The sequence below is a fragment of the Mya arenaria genome, chromosome 14 (assembly GCF_026914265.1).
Source record: "Mya arenaria isolate MELC-2E11 chromosome 14, ASM2691426v1".
NCBI lineage: Eukaryota > Metazoa > Mollusca > Bivalvia > Myida > Myidae > Mya > Mya arenaria.
Genome location: NC_069135.1, coordinates 54,053,336 through 54,074,433, shown reverse-complemented (window position 1 = coordinate 54,074,433; position 21,098 = coordinate 54,053,336). Strand labels below are relative to the sequence as shown.

The 21,098-nt window shown below is 36.2% G+C and overlaps 1 protein-coding gene across 1 annotated transcript; it reads left to right on the top strand.

Moving 5' to 3' along the window:
- The first annotated feature begins 1,847 nt into the window (after window positions 1-1,847).
- On the top strand, window positions 1,848-20,864 carry LOC128217791 (uncharacterized). The gene is made up of 6 exons (XM_052925178.1): window positions 1,848-2,025; window positions 12,532-12,760; window positions 15,555-15,760; window positions 17,650-17,811; window positions 18,420-18,519; window positions 19,255-20,864. The coding sequence occupies exons 1-6, from the start codon at window positions 1,971-1,973 to the stop codon at window positions 19,994-19,996; spliced, it is 1,494 nt and encodes a 497-aa protein (XP_052781138.1). The 5' UTR covers window positions 1,848-1,970; the 3' UTR covers window positions 19,997-20,864.
- Window positions 20,865-21,098: the final 234 nt, after the last annotated feature.

Here is a 21,098-nt window from a genome sequence, read left to right as displayed (position 1 = left end):
GCGTCCATTTCTGCCTTTTTCGGCTCTAATTAACAGACGAGTCTTTTCGTTTGCTCCGAGTTCTTTTTTTCATATACCAGAAAACTAAGTACCAAGGTTTTGTGGCGATTTTATATTTAGTTACATGTATAATTTTGGCAATTTATTTCAAAGGTTTTGCCTTCTTTTAACCCCGGTTTCGACATTATTTTAAAACAGACGAGCATTAACATTCGCTCCGCGTTGCTCTAGTTTTGATGTATATACATGTACATGAATGCAAAGAACCAAGTTTTTGCGGATTTTAGATATAGTTACATGCATACGTTTAGCAATTTATTTCAATATTTTGCGTCCTTTTTTCCACAGTATCTTTGCCTTTTTATTGTGAATAATCAATGTTTTGTTCATAAACAAACATGGATAAGATATACGTTTAGAATAGGTATTGAAAGGACTGTTTGAATTTCCAATTATCGTTTGATTTTTCTCAAAAGATGCCAACATGTTTAACTGAAGATTAATTTTCCTGACTAAAAAAGAAGTTATTCAATAATTAAATCTTTTCAGAACCAATTTAATGAAGGAGTTTCAAATTCTTGGTTTGATTATGTTTAACCTGATAATCAATTAATCAAAAACCAATCTTGTCGGAGCTTGTTTGATCGATTAAATCTTGCGAGTTAATTCGAGCGTCGATTCTTAAATTCTTAAATCAAGCATTCGCACCGGTATTGCAAAATTGTGAAATATATCACATTTATCGATGCTCATTTTGAAACGGTTGAATAGTAAAATGATCGTTGAACATGAGTTTCCCTTTAGGCCGAGTGACATCATCTGGTAATGCAATTTTAATTGGAAATCCATGTTCAAACCTATAAAAATATCACTCGCCTTAAGCATGTGACGGGAAGCAGACGCCCTTGTGTTTGTTTCGTTCGAACGCATTGAAAAAAGAAATTATTTGCAAAGGGATATAATTGTATTTAGATAATAAATAAACGTACAAAAATAAGGAAGAAAAAATAAACCTTTTAAAATACTGTTTTCCCCAAAGCCTTCATTAATCTGCGTACTAGATCACACAGAATTTAGGTGCATTGTGCATACATTTTCGTTATGCGGTATCCAAATGTTTAATTGAATATTATGTACGCAAACGAGTGGTACGCAGTACGTTTTATTTAAATGTGCAGTAAAAAGGCACGCAGGTGTTTTCATGTGGTGTTTCAGACATACACGATCTCTATATTATTTAGGGCTATATAGAAAACGAATGGTACGCGATTTTGTTAGCAGAAAGGGGGTTGGGGAACACCCTGGGTATACCCGGCTTACGTTTAATTCCGGTACCAAGAGATATCATAAGATGCTAAATCTTTTTTTATTGAGAGCCTTGTGATCTAAATTAAAATGAACGATTGAATTTCACTTGATGGAAAGTTAAGAAGGAAGAAGATCGACATAATCTCCGTAAAACAAACATTTTATGACCAAATCAAACATATTAATCAAATAAAATGTGTATAGTCAACATTTTGACATTAGTCCTTAACATTGAGTTCATATTTACTCTGTAATCCAATAGTTAGTGGGCTATAACCAAACAATCAATCATTGGATAATTTCAATAATGCATTTTTGGCCAAATATTGACTGCCACAATACGGAAGCCTATTTAGTGAATAGGATACCCTTTTCGTGGGACAGAAATGTCCTTTTGATCATAGATGAATTATTCTAAAGAAAACAATATCTTTGTTTCTTGTTAGGAATAATTCTTCGTCTATTTTTAGAAATCACGTGACCATGATTGATTACCGCACGTGACTATGTTAAGCTAACTAATCCTTTTAAGATATAATCATATTGGCTAAAGACTCGAGTCGGGTTAAACAGAATTTATCAATGATAAACTGATTCATTAAATATCATATTGAGTATTAGAGAGAGAGTTGGAGTTCGAGAAGTGAATTATAATTTTGAATATGTCTTTAATACTTATGGTTGTCAAAGGAATTCTTCTTCTTCATGGAATTCAAGGTAACTTTTAAATTTTTGGCTATAAATCTATTGTTTATTTCTTGTAATTAAATGCATTCATATACGTGTCTTTTCTATTGTTTAAATGGCATTGTTTTGTGGTATTTAAATAATAATTCTTTTGTTCTTAATCGGTAGATATAATAGACTCTACCGTCAATGAAGTAATATAAATAATTTGATTTGAGGTAGATATGTTTCATTCTGCTATTTAAACCCTCAGACTTAAATCTTATGTTTGAAATAAATCCTCGTGATTCGAATCTTCTGTTTTGAAATAAATCATGAAAAAAGTCGATGGTATGTCTGAGGCAAAGAAATAATATGAATGTTAATATTTGTTAATAGTGCATGAAGGCCTAAATTTTAAAATAGACATTTTGTTAAACGGAGAATATGTGTAATCACATTAAAATATCATTTAAGATGCACTCTTACTCCCAAATAAGATTTATCACAAAGGATGAATAAACGCGAAAACAATGGTTCTAATGAAGGATACTGAGTTTAATTTGAAAGAAAGGTACAGAAACCACGGTATTTCTGCTCATTTGAGTCGACAGTAGATCGCAGTAAATCTTTAAGCACTCACCAATCATTTATTAATATTGTGCTTTTAAATTAAATACACGGTTACAATCTTGTTATAAGTGATGGATATTTTCCATAAATGCGTATTTAGTAAATAATTAAAGGTGTATAACTCAAAAAGTATGTTTGTTATACATGCGTATGTACTGATTTTGAATAAGAGTATCACTTTAACAATATTCTGATATAATATAGTATTGTAGAAATCATAGGAACACACCGGATCATTTTACTTATTTCTCATTCCTACTATATTGGTAGTAAAGAGTATAGTGGCACAAGAGGGGGAGAGATTGGCGGGGGGTGAGAGAGAGGCGGGGGGAAGACCTACTGAGGTATTCTGTCTTGAATAAAGTTTCAAGTTGAAACCCACGTTAATTTCTTAAGTTTGTACATTTAATTATGTTCTTATAGTGACGGTATGTACTTTAAGAAGACTTTACCATACCCTATATTAAACTGGAAAAAGAGAAATCATAATCAATTCTGCTATGCTACCATTAGGTTGCCTGTATATTCAGATAATTATATTCAACCCCACATCTTCCATCTTAAAAATTCCCATATTTCCATATTTATTTTAACTCTTACCAGTACATAAGAAACACTACTTCATCATAATAATACATATTTCCTCTCTGAATCATAAAAAAATGTTATTAATTGTTATTGATTACTAATATGTATATTTACTAGAGTCTTTAGTTAAAATAATTGCGGTTAAATATAAATTGAGGAAAAAATCACTTTTGCCAAAGCGGCTGAAACAAACTAAATTTACAATAAAACAATAACATAGCGCGTCAGCTTTCTTGGCACGGAAGTTTTCGATTTTAATGTCAAAATGGATGCAATGTAAATAATAAACAAAACATAAACAAAAAATGTTGGCATAAAACTCAGAAATTCACCTCCAAGATATATTTGTTTACAAAGTCTTTAAAAAAAAATCCTCGTGCATCAGGCGTTATACATCCGTCGTACGTACAAGACATTTGATTGGTTGTTTCGATGATCCCTTTAAAATGATGATGATGATGATGATGATGATGATGATGATGATGATGATGATGATAATGACGATCATCGTCGTCATTAGTTTCGTCATTGTCATCATCATTCTCGTCATCCTCGTCATCATCATCATCATCACCATTCACTCACTCACTCCTTCACTCACTCACTCCTTCACTCACTCACTCCTTCACTCACTCGCTCGCTCACTCACTCACTCACTCACTCACTCACTCACTCACTCACTCACTCACTCACTCACTCACTCACTCACTCACTCACTCACTCACTCACTCACTCACTCACTCACTCACTCACTCACTCACTCACTCACTCACTCACTCACTCACTCACTCACATACTCACTCACATACTCACTCACTCACTCACTCACTCACTCACTCACTCACTCACTCACTCACTCACTCACTCACTCACTCACTCACTCACTCACTCACTCACTCACTCACTCACTCACTCACTCACTCACTCACTCACTCACTCACTTAATCAATCAATCAATGAACACATCAATAGGTTTTCTAAGTGAAAATCAATCTTAGAAATGTTGAACACCAAACTTTCACCTACTTGAATCAGCCTTACAGTAAGTTAATGAATAATGTCAGAAGTCGAAAAGAGATTGTACGAAGTAATTGTTTTAAAAAGGTTATCCTGTCTGGGGCTTAACATGTTAATTTTCTTTAAATTAATGCGGGATAATCCTATAGTAGAAGCATTATCCTTTCTATACAAGAAATATTTAAAAATTATAATCGTTTTAAGTCCTTTTATAAGCATCATAGTTGAATTATTGAATGTTGTGAAATATATGTTATCAATATTATAATCAATAGAATAACATTACGTACTATTCAATATTAACTACTCAAAAATGTGCAATACAATGATATAATCCACTGTTTCATGCTAGGATTTGAGTTTTAGAGGATATTAAAGGATATACAACTGCTGCGAATTTAGTCGTAATCATCGTAATGTTGTTGCTCTCATTGTGGGCGAATGTATTCTCTTTGTGTACCGTACAGGTGGTTTAGAGCCCCCTGTGTACTTTTTTCTCTGTACTGTAATTTTATTTTTCTAAAATATGAAAAAGCAGCAGCACCAGCAGGAGTAGCAACAACAACAGTAACATACATCAGCAACATCATCAACCACAACATTGGCAACAACAACAACAAATATTGACAAAAAAACAAAACAAACAACAACAACAACTCTTTACACAACAGCAACATCAGTAGAAATAACACCAGCACTAGCAACAACAATAATAGCAATAATGTTTTCATGTATAGGAAATTGCATCGGATGGTTTAATCTTTAAAACTAGAGCTCTTAGGTACTTAAAACAGCATAACAGCAACATCAGCACCACTACCACAGCAGCATGAGCATCAACGCTTTTCAATAGGGTATTTTTACAAATTGAAAGTAAATAAATGCCTTCCGGTATTTTAACTGACTACACTCGTTCATTGTGTTTATTTCAGATAGGAACGCCTTCCAAAATGTACATTCATAATAATTAAACAATTGTGAAATTTAATCAGATTTATACAAAGCACGATTCTCATTACTCATAATAAACAATATTGCTTCAAGATAGATGGGACCATTGTCTTTACATTATGTATCTACATTCTCACGAATTAAATATATGCCCTGCATCGTGGCTCTGAATGAATTATTGTCTTTGAAAATGGTTAATTCAAACAAGGTTATATTTGAGTATCATTTGCAGCTGTCGAATAACTGGTTCATTGTTTATTTTGTTTCTGTTATCAAAAACCGTGCACTATTTAAAATACTTGATCATTTTGATCGAAACTGTCTTAAAAGTAATAAATTTTATACTCTTGTATATAGTATTTTTAGTAAACTTTAAAGATGCACTCTTACTCCCAAATAAAGTTTACCAGTTAATATTAGTGTTTTAATATTCCAAAACGGATGAATAAATGTCGAAAACAATGGTTCTTCTGAAGGACACTAAGTTAAATTTAAAGGAGATTAGCATAAAACACGGTATTTCCACCTTATGAGACTATAGTAGACCATAGTAAATCTTTCAGCATTCACCAATCATTTAATATTATTGCGCTTTCTGCTATTAAATACTCAGTTACAATCTTGTTATCAGTCATTAATAGTTTCCATAAATGCATCACTTTAAAATTATCATTCATTTTAATACAATTTTTATGATATCTGTAGAGATACATGCTTATATAATTACGCGGGCTTTGAAAAGAAGTGAATTTGATTTGGACCTAGGACAGGACATCTGATCATTTTAAAACATATCTCCAACCCCCACCTCCTCCTCACACACACATGCACTATCCCCCACCCCTATCGCGATTGGGCAAAACATGGATAGTGCGTTTATGCAAAAAGGGCGTAAGGAAATGGAACTACTTTATAAACTTCTTATACTAATATAAATATTAAATAGACAAAGGAAAGAAAAGACATTCAGAACCTGTCGCTCTTCTCGACCGACCCGGGGTGTTCGACCAAACCAGGGTGTTCGAGCAACCGCTGGTGTGTAAAATCCGACAGGTTACTGTTTTTCAAAACATTCATGTATCATATGTTTGCATATAAATTGAGGCCAGTAATAGAGCCAACCTGTCGATTTTCTCGACCGATCTGGGGTGTTTGGCCGATCCGGGTGTTTGAGGGATTCGAAACATTCAACACTTTTATTATGCTCGCATATAAATTAGGACCGGTAAGATCCATCCTGACGATCTCCTCGACCGATCCGGGTTGTTCGGCGAGATCTGGGTGTTAGTTTACGGCCGGTAGAAAAAATCTCACAGTTTTCGCTACTTTTAACGCATTCATCTCGTATCATTTGATCGAATATAATGTTGAGCGAGTTAGTGCCACCTGACGATTATCTCGACCGATCCGAGGTGTTCGATCGACCGCCGGTAAAAAAAGTCCGACAGTTTTCTACGTTGGATGCATTCAGCATGTATCGTATGCTCGCGTTAGAGTGGAGTCAGATATACACCCAGGACGATTTTTTTCTCGAGCGATCCGAGGTGTTCGATCGACCGCCGGTAAAAAAAGTCCGACAGTTTTCTACATTGGATGCATTCAACATGTATCGTATGCTCGCGTATAAAGTGGAGTCAGTTAGACACCCAGGAGACCTATCGGTAATCGATCCAACACCTCGTATAATTGACAGCATAATGTTTCTGTGTATTAGTTTGCAATAAAAGGCCAGAATATAAACAAACTAATAATCACTACCATGGGATTTGAACGACCCGCCAGTTTACAGCGAAATTCCATTAAGCGGTCGTAGGGCGAACATTAACGATGTCTTTTGATTTATACAATGCATCATTAGCTCTTTCAAGCCCAAGGTCCAGACAGCAAATGGTAAAATACTGAACTTAAGTGCCAATACATTGGATCTTTCTTGAAAGGCTTTCAAGAATTCGCAATTTATTTTTCTTCATACCGTCATGTTTTTGCGTGTATATTTTTGCATGAATACTTCATTTGGCGCCTTTTTTGATCGTTGTCAGATTCCAATTTGCATGCATTAACGATGCACTCTTACTCCCAGATAAGATTTACCACAATTAATACAAAGGTTTTAATATACCAAAAAGGATGAATCAATGTCGAAAACAATGGTTCCGAGATATCGAGTTTAATTTGAAATAAAGGTGCAGAAAACACGGTATTTCTACCATGTGAGACGATAGTAAAGCACAGTAAATCTTTTAGAATTCACCAATCATTTAATATTTTTGGGTGTTCAGCTATAAAATACACGGTTACAATTGTGTAATCAGTAATTACTAGTTAAATTAATGAATTACTTAGTAAATTGTTAAAGGTTTAGTACTCAAAATATATGTTTAATTAACATATATTATGTATTGATTTTGAATAAGAGTGTCACTTTAAATTAGCAATTTTAGGTGTCATGCAAGTATCTTATCTTTTTTAGGAAATAATGTCCTTAGGCCTAAAAAAATATGTCTGCTTCGGGTAACCCGACCCTACCTATAAATATGCACGACCCTAACTATTTTTTTCCTTTTCTGAGCAAAAAAAAATATTCGTTAGCGAACAGAGAGTTACGAAGGGCGGATAAATGCAGATTTCAATCAGAATTATTGTTTATATGATAAAACAAAGTCAGGCAATGACAGGAATGTAGGAAAGACTGTCATGTGCAAGAAAACACTCTGAACTTACGACAGATTTTGAAAAAAAAATAATAAAAAAATCCCTACCTACCCTACCTAGAAATTTTGGGAAGGTTACCCTAAACAAACATTTTTTGGGGCCTTCTAAGAAGTTGGTGCCAGGAGAGTGTAGATCTAATTGCCCGGAATTGTACTTAAAAGCTTCCATTAAGAGTTTAGCTCAACGTTTTCTTAAATAGCAAAGTCTGTCATGTAAATTCATTAAAGGAAGCGCGTGGGATTGATTCTAAAATAGACATGTGAATATTCTTAGATATTCTGAATTCTTTTTCTAATAATGAACACCTTTTACTAGTTTATAAAAATCCCATGCAAAGATGTCTTTAAAAAATAAAATAAAAACAATTCAAGGCATACATGAATTGTATCTTAAAATTTCTTGAACAAATACAAATCGATAGGATACAGAATAATTTTATGTATGTAAGAATTTCCAGAAGACATAAAAAATAACTTTTTTAAAAAATCTATGGTTCAATACTTCGGCCTTTTTTATAACCTTCATGGATTTTTTTTTTACTAAAAATCTTAATCAAAATGTTCTAATCAATTGCTTTCCAACGTAGTCTGACGGTCCATATTAAGTCATATATCATGATTGATCAAAGACTTCGCAATTAAGTCTTTTCCATAACTGCTCGTGAGCGCGTGCACCGGAAGTCGTCTGCAATATACAACTTCCGGTTTAGAGAGTCTTGTTGCTATGGAAACCACTTAGCGTTTCTTGGGCAGCATCTAGTCCGGAAAACTCTCTCGTAGTTAAACTAACGTGACACGAGACATTTCTCCAATTAAAGCATGATTTACAAGTCGCGTGCTTGTGCTGAGCGGCATTTTAACAATAGTTTTATAACTTAGATTATACGGAATCAGTTCGCCTGATTTAAATGGAGCAATTTTCTTCTTGGAAACCTTTCTTAGAAATTTAAAAGGCTTAAAGATTGCTAAACTCAAAAAGACTAATTGGTTAAGGGCAGGACTATTTCACATTAATTTTACAAAATGTTAAGTAAACAACGCTAGCTAATAATACAGAGTATGGAAAATTGCGTACAATCTTAAAAGCTGAAGAAAAAAGTGAAGTATTCAATTATTTCATTGTTTAAGACGGTGCAAATGCGGCTTCCCTTTTTTGGTATAGATATCGTTTAAATGAATTTCAATCTTGTTTAAAGCTGCTCTCTCACAGATTGACCGTTTTGACAACTTTTTTTCTTTTGTCTTAGAATCAGTTTATTTTTGCGTTAATGTCTGAAAATCAGTGATATAAGACTGCTGACATAATATCAGATCGCAGGTTTCCAAATTTACTGTTAACATGCCAAAACACTCATCTTTCTAACAACTGCACTCTCACAGATTGAACGTTTTGAAAACTGTTTTATTTTTTGCATTGGAACGACTAAATTTTTGCGTAAATGTCTGCAAACCAGTGATAAAAGACTGATGACAAAAGATCAGATCGCAGATTTTCATATTTCCATTCAAAAATTAATGTTTTATGGCTAATAGCGTTACTAACTTTTTTTGAAATAAATGCATAAAACATCAATTTTTTAACTTAAATATAATAATCTGAGATGTAACTTTTTTCCAATTTGCATGTCATTTGTTTAGGTACAAATTACTCGTAAAAACAAAGATGATCTATCATCAAATGTTACTTGAGGTTGATGGGGTAATTTGTTTAATTTTATAATGATTTATTTGTTCGCTTAAAACTGAACGGCTCTTAATAATTATTACCATATTGATGTAGGATTCTTGTTTGAATAAATACAGGTGTGATTATAATGATTATTAGGTTAAACGTCAAATATCAAAATAAAACAAAATACATCATCATTCTTACAGCAGCACTAGCAATAGTGGAAAAGCAGTATCGGAGTTATGATCAGTAACAACATTAACAACAGCAGCAGTAGCCCTATAGAAATAGTTGCAACAACAGTATCATCATCATCATCATCATCATCATCATCATCATCATCATCATCATCATCATCATCATCATCATCATCATCAATATCATTGTCCTCGTCGTCGTCGTCGTTGTAATCGTCATCGTCGTCATCATCATCATCATCATCATCATCATCATCATCATCATCATCATCATCATCATCATCGTCGTCGTCGTCGTCGTCGTCGTCGTCGTCGTCGTCGTAGTCTTCGTTTACTTTTTGTGTTTTCTATCATTTCTCTTGTACAAAGTATTGAATCGTTGTTTATGAAACAAATTCATAAATCTATACACGTAACTCAAATCAACAAGCCACATCTTTCCGATATCCTTTCAATGCCATAATATATTCAAAACATATCCATACATCTTTTCTTAAAAAAAAATGCATCGACAGCCTTGTATAGAATTTAACGCTTAATTTCTCATGACTTTTAACACATTGTTTGGAAGAAAACCATATTAGTGTTTGAGTCACGTCTTTGAAGATGACAGGCTTATTAGAATCGATAGGTCTAAAAGTCATTAAATTTAAATCATTTATAAGCAAAGATGTTTTTCAATACCTGTCATAAAGACAGATCACAATTCAGTATGAATATACTAGTAATATAATAAGACTTAAAGGCCCAACCCTTGTTTTAAAGGGACTCGCTCATGGTTCGTAAATTCACTTATTTTCATTACGAAATAAAGTGGCAAATCACGAGGAGTGTTAAAAGTTAAAACAAAACTACCAAAAGCTGGAACTCTACAGCAAATGCTTATATTTGCTCAAATACATGTATCGTCTTTGAAGACCACAATTTTCAATTGCGTTAGTAACGCGATCAAAAACAAATTACGGCTGTGGTGTTGGTTGATTTACATTATCACGTGATGTTATCAATGTATCCTTAAGATGTTAACATATCCTCATCATTTGTCAATGTCCCGGTTGCCGTGAGGACTTATCGGCCATATTTTACTTTTTTACTTGCCTTTACCGGCGTGGGTTCGAACCCCACTAATGCCAAGCGCGCATCCTTACAAAAAGTAAAACAAAATCGGCCCTCAACGTCCAGTTCGAAGCAATGAGGAAAATGATCCAAGCGAAATCGAACCAACGGGTTTCGACTGTATTGTTTATAAAATATTTCCTTAGAAAGGCATAAACCTGTCATATATACCAAGAAGAGCAAGTTTGGCCCTTTAAACATAATGTAGATTACAGGACACGTTTCACTCGCGGATCCAAGGGTGGCGCCCCTGGCGCTCGCCCCCTCCCCCGCTTAAATCACCAAAGTTTACTTTTTATTTAAATATATGAGAAAAGGAGTAAAGAAATACGCCCAAAATGCACCATTTTGGACTAAAATTTCTTGGGGGATTGCCTCTCCCCCTCTTCAGCACTTTGAAGCAAATTAATTTTGTTTCTGAGAGAGGGGCGCAAGTCAAATGGTTACGCCCCTAACTTATGCCACCTCCAACGTCAAATCCTGGATCCGCACCTGCGTTTCACGTTGTCAAATGTCGGACGCTTCTCATAACTCAAAATATTCGCAGACTCTAATGAGTTTTATAATATTTACTTAAGTATCAAAGAATGGAAAATGTGACAATGCTTGACAATTTTGCACCTGCGTTTCAGAGGTTAATAGAGACCGCATTGAAACTGCATAATTGTCATATGTTATAATTTCATTTTACAAATAACATGTCGAGCAATATAATAATCCTATATTTTGATATTTCTTATACGACCTTGCATACTTTGATCGTTTTTTTTTTTTTTCAATGATAAATATATTTAAACCATATGACGAGCGTGATTTAATGCCTTTTACACTGGTGTCGACTTGAACTAAACTATATTAGTATTACGTACAAATGTAAAATGACTTACCTGGTATGAACATTCGCGCCAAACACTAAGAATGTTATTGTTAATTTTTGCTTTTATTATTATGCCTCACGTGACCGGCCCAATTGAATTCTCATATACACGACAAACCGGAAACAGTTTTATCATATGACGTAATGATAACATTGGTGAAAATTTAATCACTTCATTAGACCTTAGTTCAACATTTTAATTTGAGTCAATAAAATATAAGGGGAGGCGGAAAGAGAGGGGACTGGCGGGGATGAAAGTGTAGTAATTAATTTATAGTCGCCTTAACTGGTTAAGGTTTATTTTCATTGAGCTGATTGTTGGCGTTCAGAATGCTTGAAAATGGTTCTTTGATAACTGTATTCTTTAGAACTAATGAAAAATGCTCACACTTCAATGAGCCTCTCAAGTAACGAGGGCATACAATTCAACATTCTTCCAGGGGCGTAGCTAGCCATCTTTTCTCTAGGATTCATAATTGAGCTAGGGGGTTCCGGGGACATGCCCTCCCACACCCGGAAAATTTTGAAAACTGTGCTGCAATCTGATGCATTCTGGGCGTTCTGAGGTGCGTTATTTATTACTGGAAAATGGACAGTGTTAGAATTATGGAGTCAAGTACGCTTACTGCAACTTTGGCTGATTTTTAAAAAAATATTTTTGTCGGAATCATGTGGTTTCAGCCGCGTACTCACACATAGGCAGCTACTCGCCTGGCTTCAGGTACGCCCATGATCGGTGAACGAGTGTCTCATTCAATCTTTGCTTATTTAGAATATGTTTTTTATATTTTTTTTCAGACTGCGCATGTGCGGAGCCGAAGCATGGATACATGACGCATTTTTACTTCAGCAGACAACCCGCGCACGTGAACGATTCGCTCGTTCTTGAACTCACAAACCGGTTCCTACCTGATGAGCCTGATCAACACTACCTGGCGTGTGACGTCAATGTTGTGACGTCACAAGACCGAAAGCTCATGGTGCACTTTCTGTCTTTGGAAATCTCTGATGAGAATACTATAGACAGGTGAGTGCAAAAAAACCCTAACATCTTAACCCTTTTGAAAGTGCTGCCATGTGTGTGTATGTTAGAGTTTATTAAGTAATTTACTTTGTGAATAAGTAACACAAGGAAACGGAGCGCAGCGAAGCGACCGTAGTTTCTTATTCATGAAGAAATTATCTAATAAATTGCATCAGGTTTAAAAATTATGCCATGCACCTGTATTAAAGACCTGTTAATTACTGCATGACCCCATCCCCCACAACAAGATTTTGTGACGTCATTTATATCAGCATTGACACTGAAACTACACCTTTGCATATGCAAACAGTAGCTTGGTATGCGCATTTAAAGCAATTTACTAATGAGTTGCTGGGTTGATGTAATTATCGTGGTATGAATGCAGTTGGGATGGTGAAATTGTGTGGAGTCCGAAGGACTCCAGGCGTACTTTAACCAGCCCAAATGCGTTCATATCCCCGATAATGACGTTCACCCCGCAACTTATATTTACACCAATAGTTCATTATTTCATCCAAGAATTGTTAAAAAAATACTTCATTTCATTTCAGAAAACCTTTCAGTAATTCATTTTCACCCATTATGTAAATAGAACCACCGTAACCGGAAACAGTTTATCAATGACGTCACAATAACGCGGGAAAAGATCAACCACTTGAACTAATTTTAAACCTAAAATTGAAACACTAATGACAACAATACATTCAACATATCATAAATTTACACATTCTAAAATGTTGTATTTCGGGGCCTGCTGACACGATACAAACCATAACAAGATAAACACTTCAGTTTTCATGTATATTGTTATGCGATGATTCGCGATCCGAACATATCCGAAGCTGTTGCGTTTATCGGATGATAATCGCAATTACCGAAAGCCAGTTCATTTTAGGAATGGAAGTTGAGGTGTAAATATTTAAGGATTAAAATTCGACATGTTGCATTTAATCGGGGTATGGTATGCAATGGGGCTGTTCAAAATGGGTGGAATCCGAAGTCCACAATTTCATATGCGCTGATGGCGGGTGTGGGGGATGTAGGGGGGGGGGGGGGGGGGGCGGGGGAAGCTTATTTAACTAGCGCGGGTAATACCAATTCGGTGAGAACGCTACGATTTAAAAAAAAATATACACAGCTTAAAAACTTTCTTTCGCATTTTTGTTCATAGCTTGGGTGCTTTTGACAATTAAACATGTCGAATACTACATAAAAATAGTTAAATACAGGTACGTGGTTAATATTAAAAAATACTATCTATAAATACAAATTCGTCTTAAAGCTGCACTCTCACAAATATACCATTTTTACAACTTTTTTATTTTTTGTCTTGGAAAGAGCAAATTTTTGCGTAAATATCTGTAAACCAATGATGGAAGATTGCTGACAAAAGATCAGATCGCATATTTTCATATTTCCGTTTGAAAATTAATGCTTCATGGCTTAAACCATTACTAACGGTTTAAGAAAAATGCATAAAACATCAATTTTTGAACTTAAATATAAAAATCAGCGATCTTATTTTTTGTCAGCAGTCTTATACAACTGGTTTCCATGGATTTTCGCAAAACTTGACTCGTTCCAGGACAAAAAAAAAATGAAAAAAGTTGTCAAAACGTTCATTATGTGAGAATGCAGCTTTAAAGTTAAAATAATCTGTAACTGTGAAATTATCTATTTTTTATACAAAGTCTACATATATGTTTTTAAATATACACATAGCATTCCCTAACCGTTATGTAAGCTAGATGGATTGAATAAAAAGAATATTACCAACTAGTTTTCTAAGCCGCGTTTATTTACTAGTACGGACAGTATTGTTGTAAAAATCTTAAGATAATTTTCAATGGCCATATCGAAGCCTTTTTAACCTTTTATCGCCAATTTTTGAGAGACTCTAAGACACCTTAAGCCATTGAGTGATAAAATTCCACTCAAGTTCTGCCACCCCTGTTTGTCTTACTCTTAAATTTGCATAACTAAACAAGACAAGCTTGTTTATTTAGACCTGGGTGAATTTTGTACCGAGAGTAAATATTTAAGTTCACATTTTCTCGACTTCTTGCCGTATTAGAATAGGTTGTCACTTCATCCATTTAGGAGAATAATTATGTTATATATGTCACTTTTATGGATGTTTTGTGGTGTACTTGAAACGGTACAAATGCTTCTTTGTTTCTGTCCTTCTCGGAATGTGTTCTTTCGTTCGCAAACACAATCTCTCTCTAAAATTTCTCTCTTTTCTCTCTCTCTTCCTCCTTCTCCCCCCTCCCCCCCCCCTCTCTCTCTGTCTTTCATAAATATTTTAGCATATGGTGGGAAAATGAATAAATTAAAATAGTTTTCAATATATCGATTTCACAATTTCTCATCAAAAGGCAATAAAAGCGCAAAAATATTCAGAACCAATATGACACTGAATTTATTGTTATCAGGGTACGCTGCATCCATTGGTAAATTAAACTTGTACATTGAATAATATTAATATATTTATTACGAAACGGATATCTGCGTTGAAGTGAAGACCCATTATCAACATATGTTACCGCATTCCTTGACTTTGGCATTCGAAGGTGAATACAATATTAAATCATAGTTACAACAATAGCAGCAACAGCAGCAACGACACCAGATATCTATATAGCAATTTTAATAACAATAACCTGTACAAAAAGGCAAATGCAATTTTCACGGTTTGGAAGAATTCAGAACCAACAAGAACGAGAAGACATTGCCTTTAAAGGCAAGCAAAATGTTACACGACTGGTTAATTATCCTCTTATGCATACTATCACAGACTTCATATCTACGACTACCATGACGGCCGACCAGTCCGCCTCTCACCGGCCCAGGGTTTGTACGGCCTTTACGACATCTACTTCCGGGGACTTGCGGGGGGCGTCCGCGACTACAGATCCACCGGAAACAGACTGAAGCTCGACTACCAGGGAAAACCGACTCTCGTTTATGACGGGTTTAAAATTCTCATCACGTCATTTAGAGGTATTCTTATTTTATAAAAGTTTATCTTTAAAGATGCGCTCTTACTCCCAAATAAGATTTACCACAATTAATACATTTGTTTAATCATACCAAATGAATGTCAAAAACAATTGTTCTAATGAAAGATACCGAGTTTAATTTGAAAGAAAGTTGCAGAAAACAAGGTAATTATACCTTATGAGACGATAGTAGATCACAGTAAATCTTTTAGCACTCACCACTCGGACCACGAATCTCTTTAGTGAGAGGTGGACATCTATTTCACTAGACAACTGTCACCCTAGTGTGGGGATCGAACCCATAACTTCTCTGGTGAGAGACGTACATCTATACCATTAGATCACTCTCACCCTGGTGGGATCCAACCAACAATCTCTTAGGGGGGAGGCGGACATGTATACCACTAAAACACTGGACCACTCTCACCCTGGTGGGATCGAACCAACAATCTCTTAGGGGGAGGCGGACATGTATACCACTAAAACACTGGACCACTCTCACCCTGGTGGGATCGAACCAACAATCTCTTAGGGGGAGGCGGACATGTATACCACTAAAACACTAGATCACTCTCACCCTGGTGGGATCCAACCAACAATCTCTTAGGGGAAGGCGGACATGTATACCACTTAAACACTGGACCACTCTCACCCTGGTGGGATCGAACCAACAATCTCTTAGGGGGGAGGCGGACATGTATACCACTAAAACACTAGACCACTCTCACCCTGGTGGGATCCAACCAACAATCTCTTAGGGGAAGGCGGGCATGTATACCACTAAAACACTAGACCACTCTCACCCTGGTGGGATCCAACCAACAATCTCTTAGGGGAAGGCGGGCATGTATACCACTAAAACACTAGACCACTCTCACCCTGGTGGGATCCAACAAACAATCTCTTAGGGGAAGGCGGGCATGTATACCACTAAAACACTAGACCACTCTCACCCTGGTGGGATCCAACCAACAATCTCTTAGGGGAAGGCGGACATGTATACCACTAAAACACTAGATCACTCTCACCCTGGTGGGATCCAACCAACAATCCCTTAGGGGAAGGCGGACATGTTTACCACTAAAACACTAGACCACTCTCACCCTGGTGGGATCCAACCAACAATCTCTTAGGGGAAGGCGGACATGTATACCACTAAAACACTAGACCACTCTCACCCTGGTGGGATCCAACCAACAATCTCTTAGGGGAAGGCGGACATGTATACCACTAAAACACTAGACCACTCTCACCCTGGTGGGATCCAACCAACAATCTCTTAGGGGAAGGCGGACATGTATACCACTAAAACACTAGACCACTCTCACCCTGGTGGGATCCAACCAACAATCTCTTAGGGGAAGGCGGACATGTATACCACTAAAACACTAGACCACTCTCACCCTGGTGGGATCCAACCAACAATCCCTTAGGGGAAGGCGGACATGTATACCACTAAAACACTAGACCACTCTCACCCTGGTGGGATCCAACCAACAATCTCTTAGGGGAAGGCGGACATGTATACCACTAAAACACTAGACCACTCTCACCCTGGTGGGATCCAACCAACAATCCCTTAGGGGAAGGCGGACATGTATACCACTAAAACACTAGACCACTCTCACCCTGGTGGGATCCAACCAACAATCTCTTAGGGGAAGGCGGACATGTATACCACTAAAACACTAGACCACTCTCACCCTGGTGGGATCCAACCAACAATCCCTTAGGGGAAGGCGGACATGTATACCACTAAAACACTAGATCACTCTCACCCTGGTGGGGATCGAACCAACAATCTCTTAGGTGAGGAGCTTCACCTATACGACACTAGACCGCTGACTTTTGTTTCTTAAAAAAAACCTCACTTACAACATACTTTTTCAGACACAGCGGGCGACTGTGGGCGTAGCTACTTCCGGTGTCGGAAGAAAGGAATCTGTGTCCCGGTCAGCACGCTGTGTGACGGATACCAGAACTGCGGAAATGACGACACCAGTGACGAAGAACACTGCAGCAGGGCGCTGGCAAACACGTGGAAGCCTGTCGGTATGTTGTTTATTTATCTTATTATTAAGTTAGTTGGTTGGTTGGTTGGTTGGTTGGTTGGTAGGTTGGTAGGTTGGATGGTTAGTTTGTAATCAGCAAGCAAACCAGCTTGCAGGCAGGCAGGCTAAAACACTCCCTTTTTAACATTAAATCGATTAAAATAAAACAAATAAAACAAAAAATATTCTCAAGGCAATAACGCCTGGGCGCGTGGAAAAGCAAAAGAGTAGGTCAGAAAACCGGATACAAACGTTTTTATTCGCCTAAGGGAATACGTACGTTGTACATAACCATTATAACCTATGGTCAAAAGAGTAATTCGGGAAACCGGAGTCAAACGCTTTTTTACGCCTATGTAAACGAGTACGTTGTACAGAACCATTATAACATGTGTGCAAAATAGTAACAAAAGAGTAGGTCGGGAAACCGGAGGAAAACGCCTTTTTACGCCTAAGTAAATAAGTACGCTGTACAGAACCATTCCAACATGTGTGCAAAAGAGGAACAAAAGAGTATGTCGGGAAACCGGAGACAAACGCTTTTTTTACGCCATAGTGAATAAGTATGTTCTACAGGACCATTATGACCTGTGTGTGATTCTCTTACAGACGGCCAGGTTGCAGCGGTGGTGGCGGCTTCCGTTTCTATAACAACGCTTATTCTCGTAACTGGGGTAATAATCCTAGCCGTCAGGCGGGTTAACAAGAGGTAAAGCATGTCCTTTCAGACTTCTTTTCTATTATAGTATTGATATTTCGGTCCCCTAATAGTCCGTCCAACGATTGCTTGACAAAGGTTAAGTGTTTGTTTCAGTGTAAGATTGTTATACATGCACCGAGTGAACACTAAAGCTATACTTCACGAGTGGTCTAGCCACGAGTCATAACATTTATTTTGGTGTTCACAAGGTGGAATAAATAACGATCTTACACTGAGAAAATTTTCTGTGTTATGATAAGCCTCAAAAGGATATGACACGATTAGTAAATGGTAGATATTCAGAACGGCGCTGACGTTTGATTTGGAAACGAGAGCGGGCTAAAATTAAAAAAAAAGTGAAATATCATTTTTATTCTACTGATAAATCTCTATGAATTACCAAAAAACATGAAATAAAGTAAACTATTTGCATTTGGAATAAAATGCAGATAAGCCCTTCTTTCAGTCTTTAGACAAAAAGTATTTATTCCATTATTCCATTATTGTAGTTATGCACATTATTTCAAAACGTATTATTACTGAATTTGAGTTACTTGTCTGTAATGTATTTTTGCTTATGATCAGTTTGAAGATGCAATTTCACACATTTATTTGAATGAGTTAAAAGCCCGAAGACGACGTACTGCAAAACTCAATTATATTTAAAGCACTATGGGTGGATTCATATTATATTTGTTAGCAGGTGTTGAGTTTATACAAACGAAAAACCTCTTTGTTTTGTAGATATATCATCAATACAACGAACGTCACAGTGGAGTTCAGAAAGAAGCGGACAAAAAAGAAGTCCGCCAAGGGAGGCAAACAGAGGAATACCGAAAATCTAACTCGCCTATATGCTCCCCCTTCGTATGAGGTTGTCGTTGGTATGGACGAAGCACCACCACCGTATCACAGTGTTGCGGATGAATACACAAGCAGTGAGGAAGAAGACGGCATGTTGGTCGAACAAATAGATGAAATTAGTGCTGGACCTGGCACATGCGTTATAATGCCTGAAGATGAACATTTAGTGACTGAAAATTTACGTCAAGCATGTGCCAAACCGCCTGATAACCATATCAAAGTAACTTCAGCTTTAGTCGTATGTGACGTAGAGGGTAATAATTCTTGTCAAACAAAACTCGTAGAAGGTGCTTCCAACTTAGATAGTGACTTTCAAAACTTGACAAATCTGAAAAAGTGTTCTTCCATTAATCAAAATGACGTCAAGCCGGGAAGTAAACGTTTAGCACTTGTACGAGAGAGTAGTCACTTGGATGAAATCGAAATTATATCAAGTAATAGTGATGATAGTCGCTCAACGAATGACGAAAATGAGAATAGAACTCGTACAAAGGGAAAAGGTGCTACACAAACTGTCGCCTCTCTAAAAGGAACAAACAATGGGTTTGTAAAAGGCGTAACTTATAAACGAAGCCCTTCGTCCAGAGATGCAGATACTATTGAGTTTGCAGATAGTGATTAAGTCATAATTATATTACCTGATAGTTCGGTGCTTCGCATTTTTGTGTTTATTTGTGTTCATTTCTAGTATTTTGGCCTTCGATGACATTGTATATATATACATGCAGAATATGCAATGATGTTTGTTTTTGGTTAGCTATTCAAATTGTGATCACTCGTCGTTCGTCGTGCTTCATTCTTCGTCGTTAGCAAATTGAAGCCATTGATAAGCTTATTTAAACGTTATCTTCTATAACATTAACTTAGCAAACTTCGACACGAAGCACTGTCCAAATTTGTTTAAATGGTTCCAATTCAGTAAATAACATGGCCGCCAGAGCTGTAAATTACACATGATAAAAATATTCAATATCTTCTGCAATAAATACTTGTTAAACCAAACCAAAGCGTTCGTCGTTGAAGTTTTAAAGTATATTTATTTCGTTTAGTTAATTGATGGTCGTTGACAAGTTTATTTAAACGTCATTTTCTATAAAAATAATTTGCCAAACTTCGGCCTGACCAATTTCGTTTAAATGGTTCCGGTCCAGTAAATAACAAGGCCACCAGAGCAAAACATAACACGTTATAATCAAACTATTCTTGTTCGAAAGCGTTCGTCGTTGAAGTTTTAATATTCATTAAGTATGTAGGCAAAGATAGTTTTCAGACAAGTTTGAGCAAATCGTGACATACAGGCAGGACTGACCACGCACATAAGCATTTATTAATTATAAGGATTTATATGGGAAAGCAGAGCAAAGGTATGGACAGGGATATAGTTTTTCATAACTCAAATTCTCAACTTATTGTTAAATCTTTGCATGAGAAATTACTTAAGGTACAAAGTTTTGTCTTTTGTTTTATTGAAAGTCATTGTAAAAAAATGAATAAACACACACTTTAACGTTTTGCTGTTGCTTTTTAAACCAAGAAGAAGTATATATATATAATTATATATAAACGAACATCCGATCGGCAGTACTGTGCTCTTTATTTCGTTTAGTATTTCCAGTGTATCACTGATAAAATTCCATCAGCAGAATGCCATATTAGTGTCCAGCCAAAATTATGTCCCTCGTTCGACAAAATGTCTAGCATCGCTTCCCTTTGTAAGTCACCCT

Excerpts from the sequence above, each read along its gene's own strand:
- LOC128217791 (XM_052925178.1), top strand. The coding sequence starts at position 1,971 with ATGTCTTTAATACTTATGGTTGTCAAAGGAATTCTTCTTCTTCATGGA. Across the intron at positions 17,812-18,419 it reads AAACACGTGGAAGCCTGTCG|ACGGCCAGGTTGCAGCGGTG; the intron begins GTATGTTGTTTA and ends ATTCTCTTACAG. Across the intron at positions 18,520-19,254 it reads GTCAGGCGGGTTAACAAGAG|ATATATCATCAATACAACGA; the intron begins GTAAAGCATGTC and ends TTTGTTTTGTAG.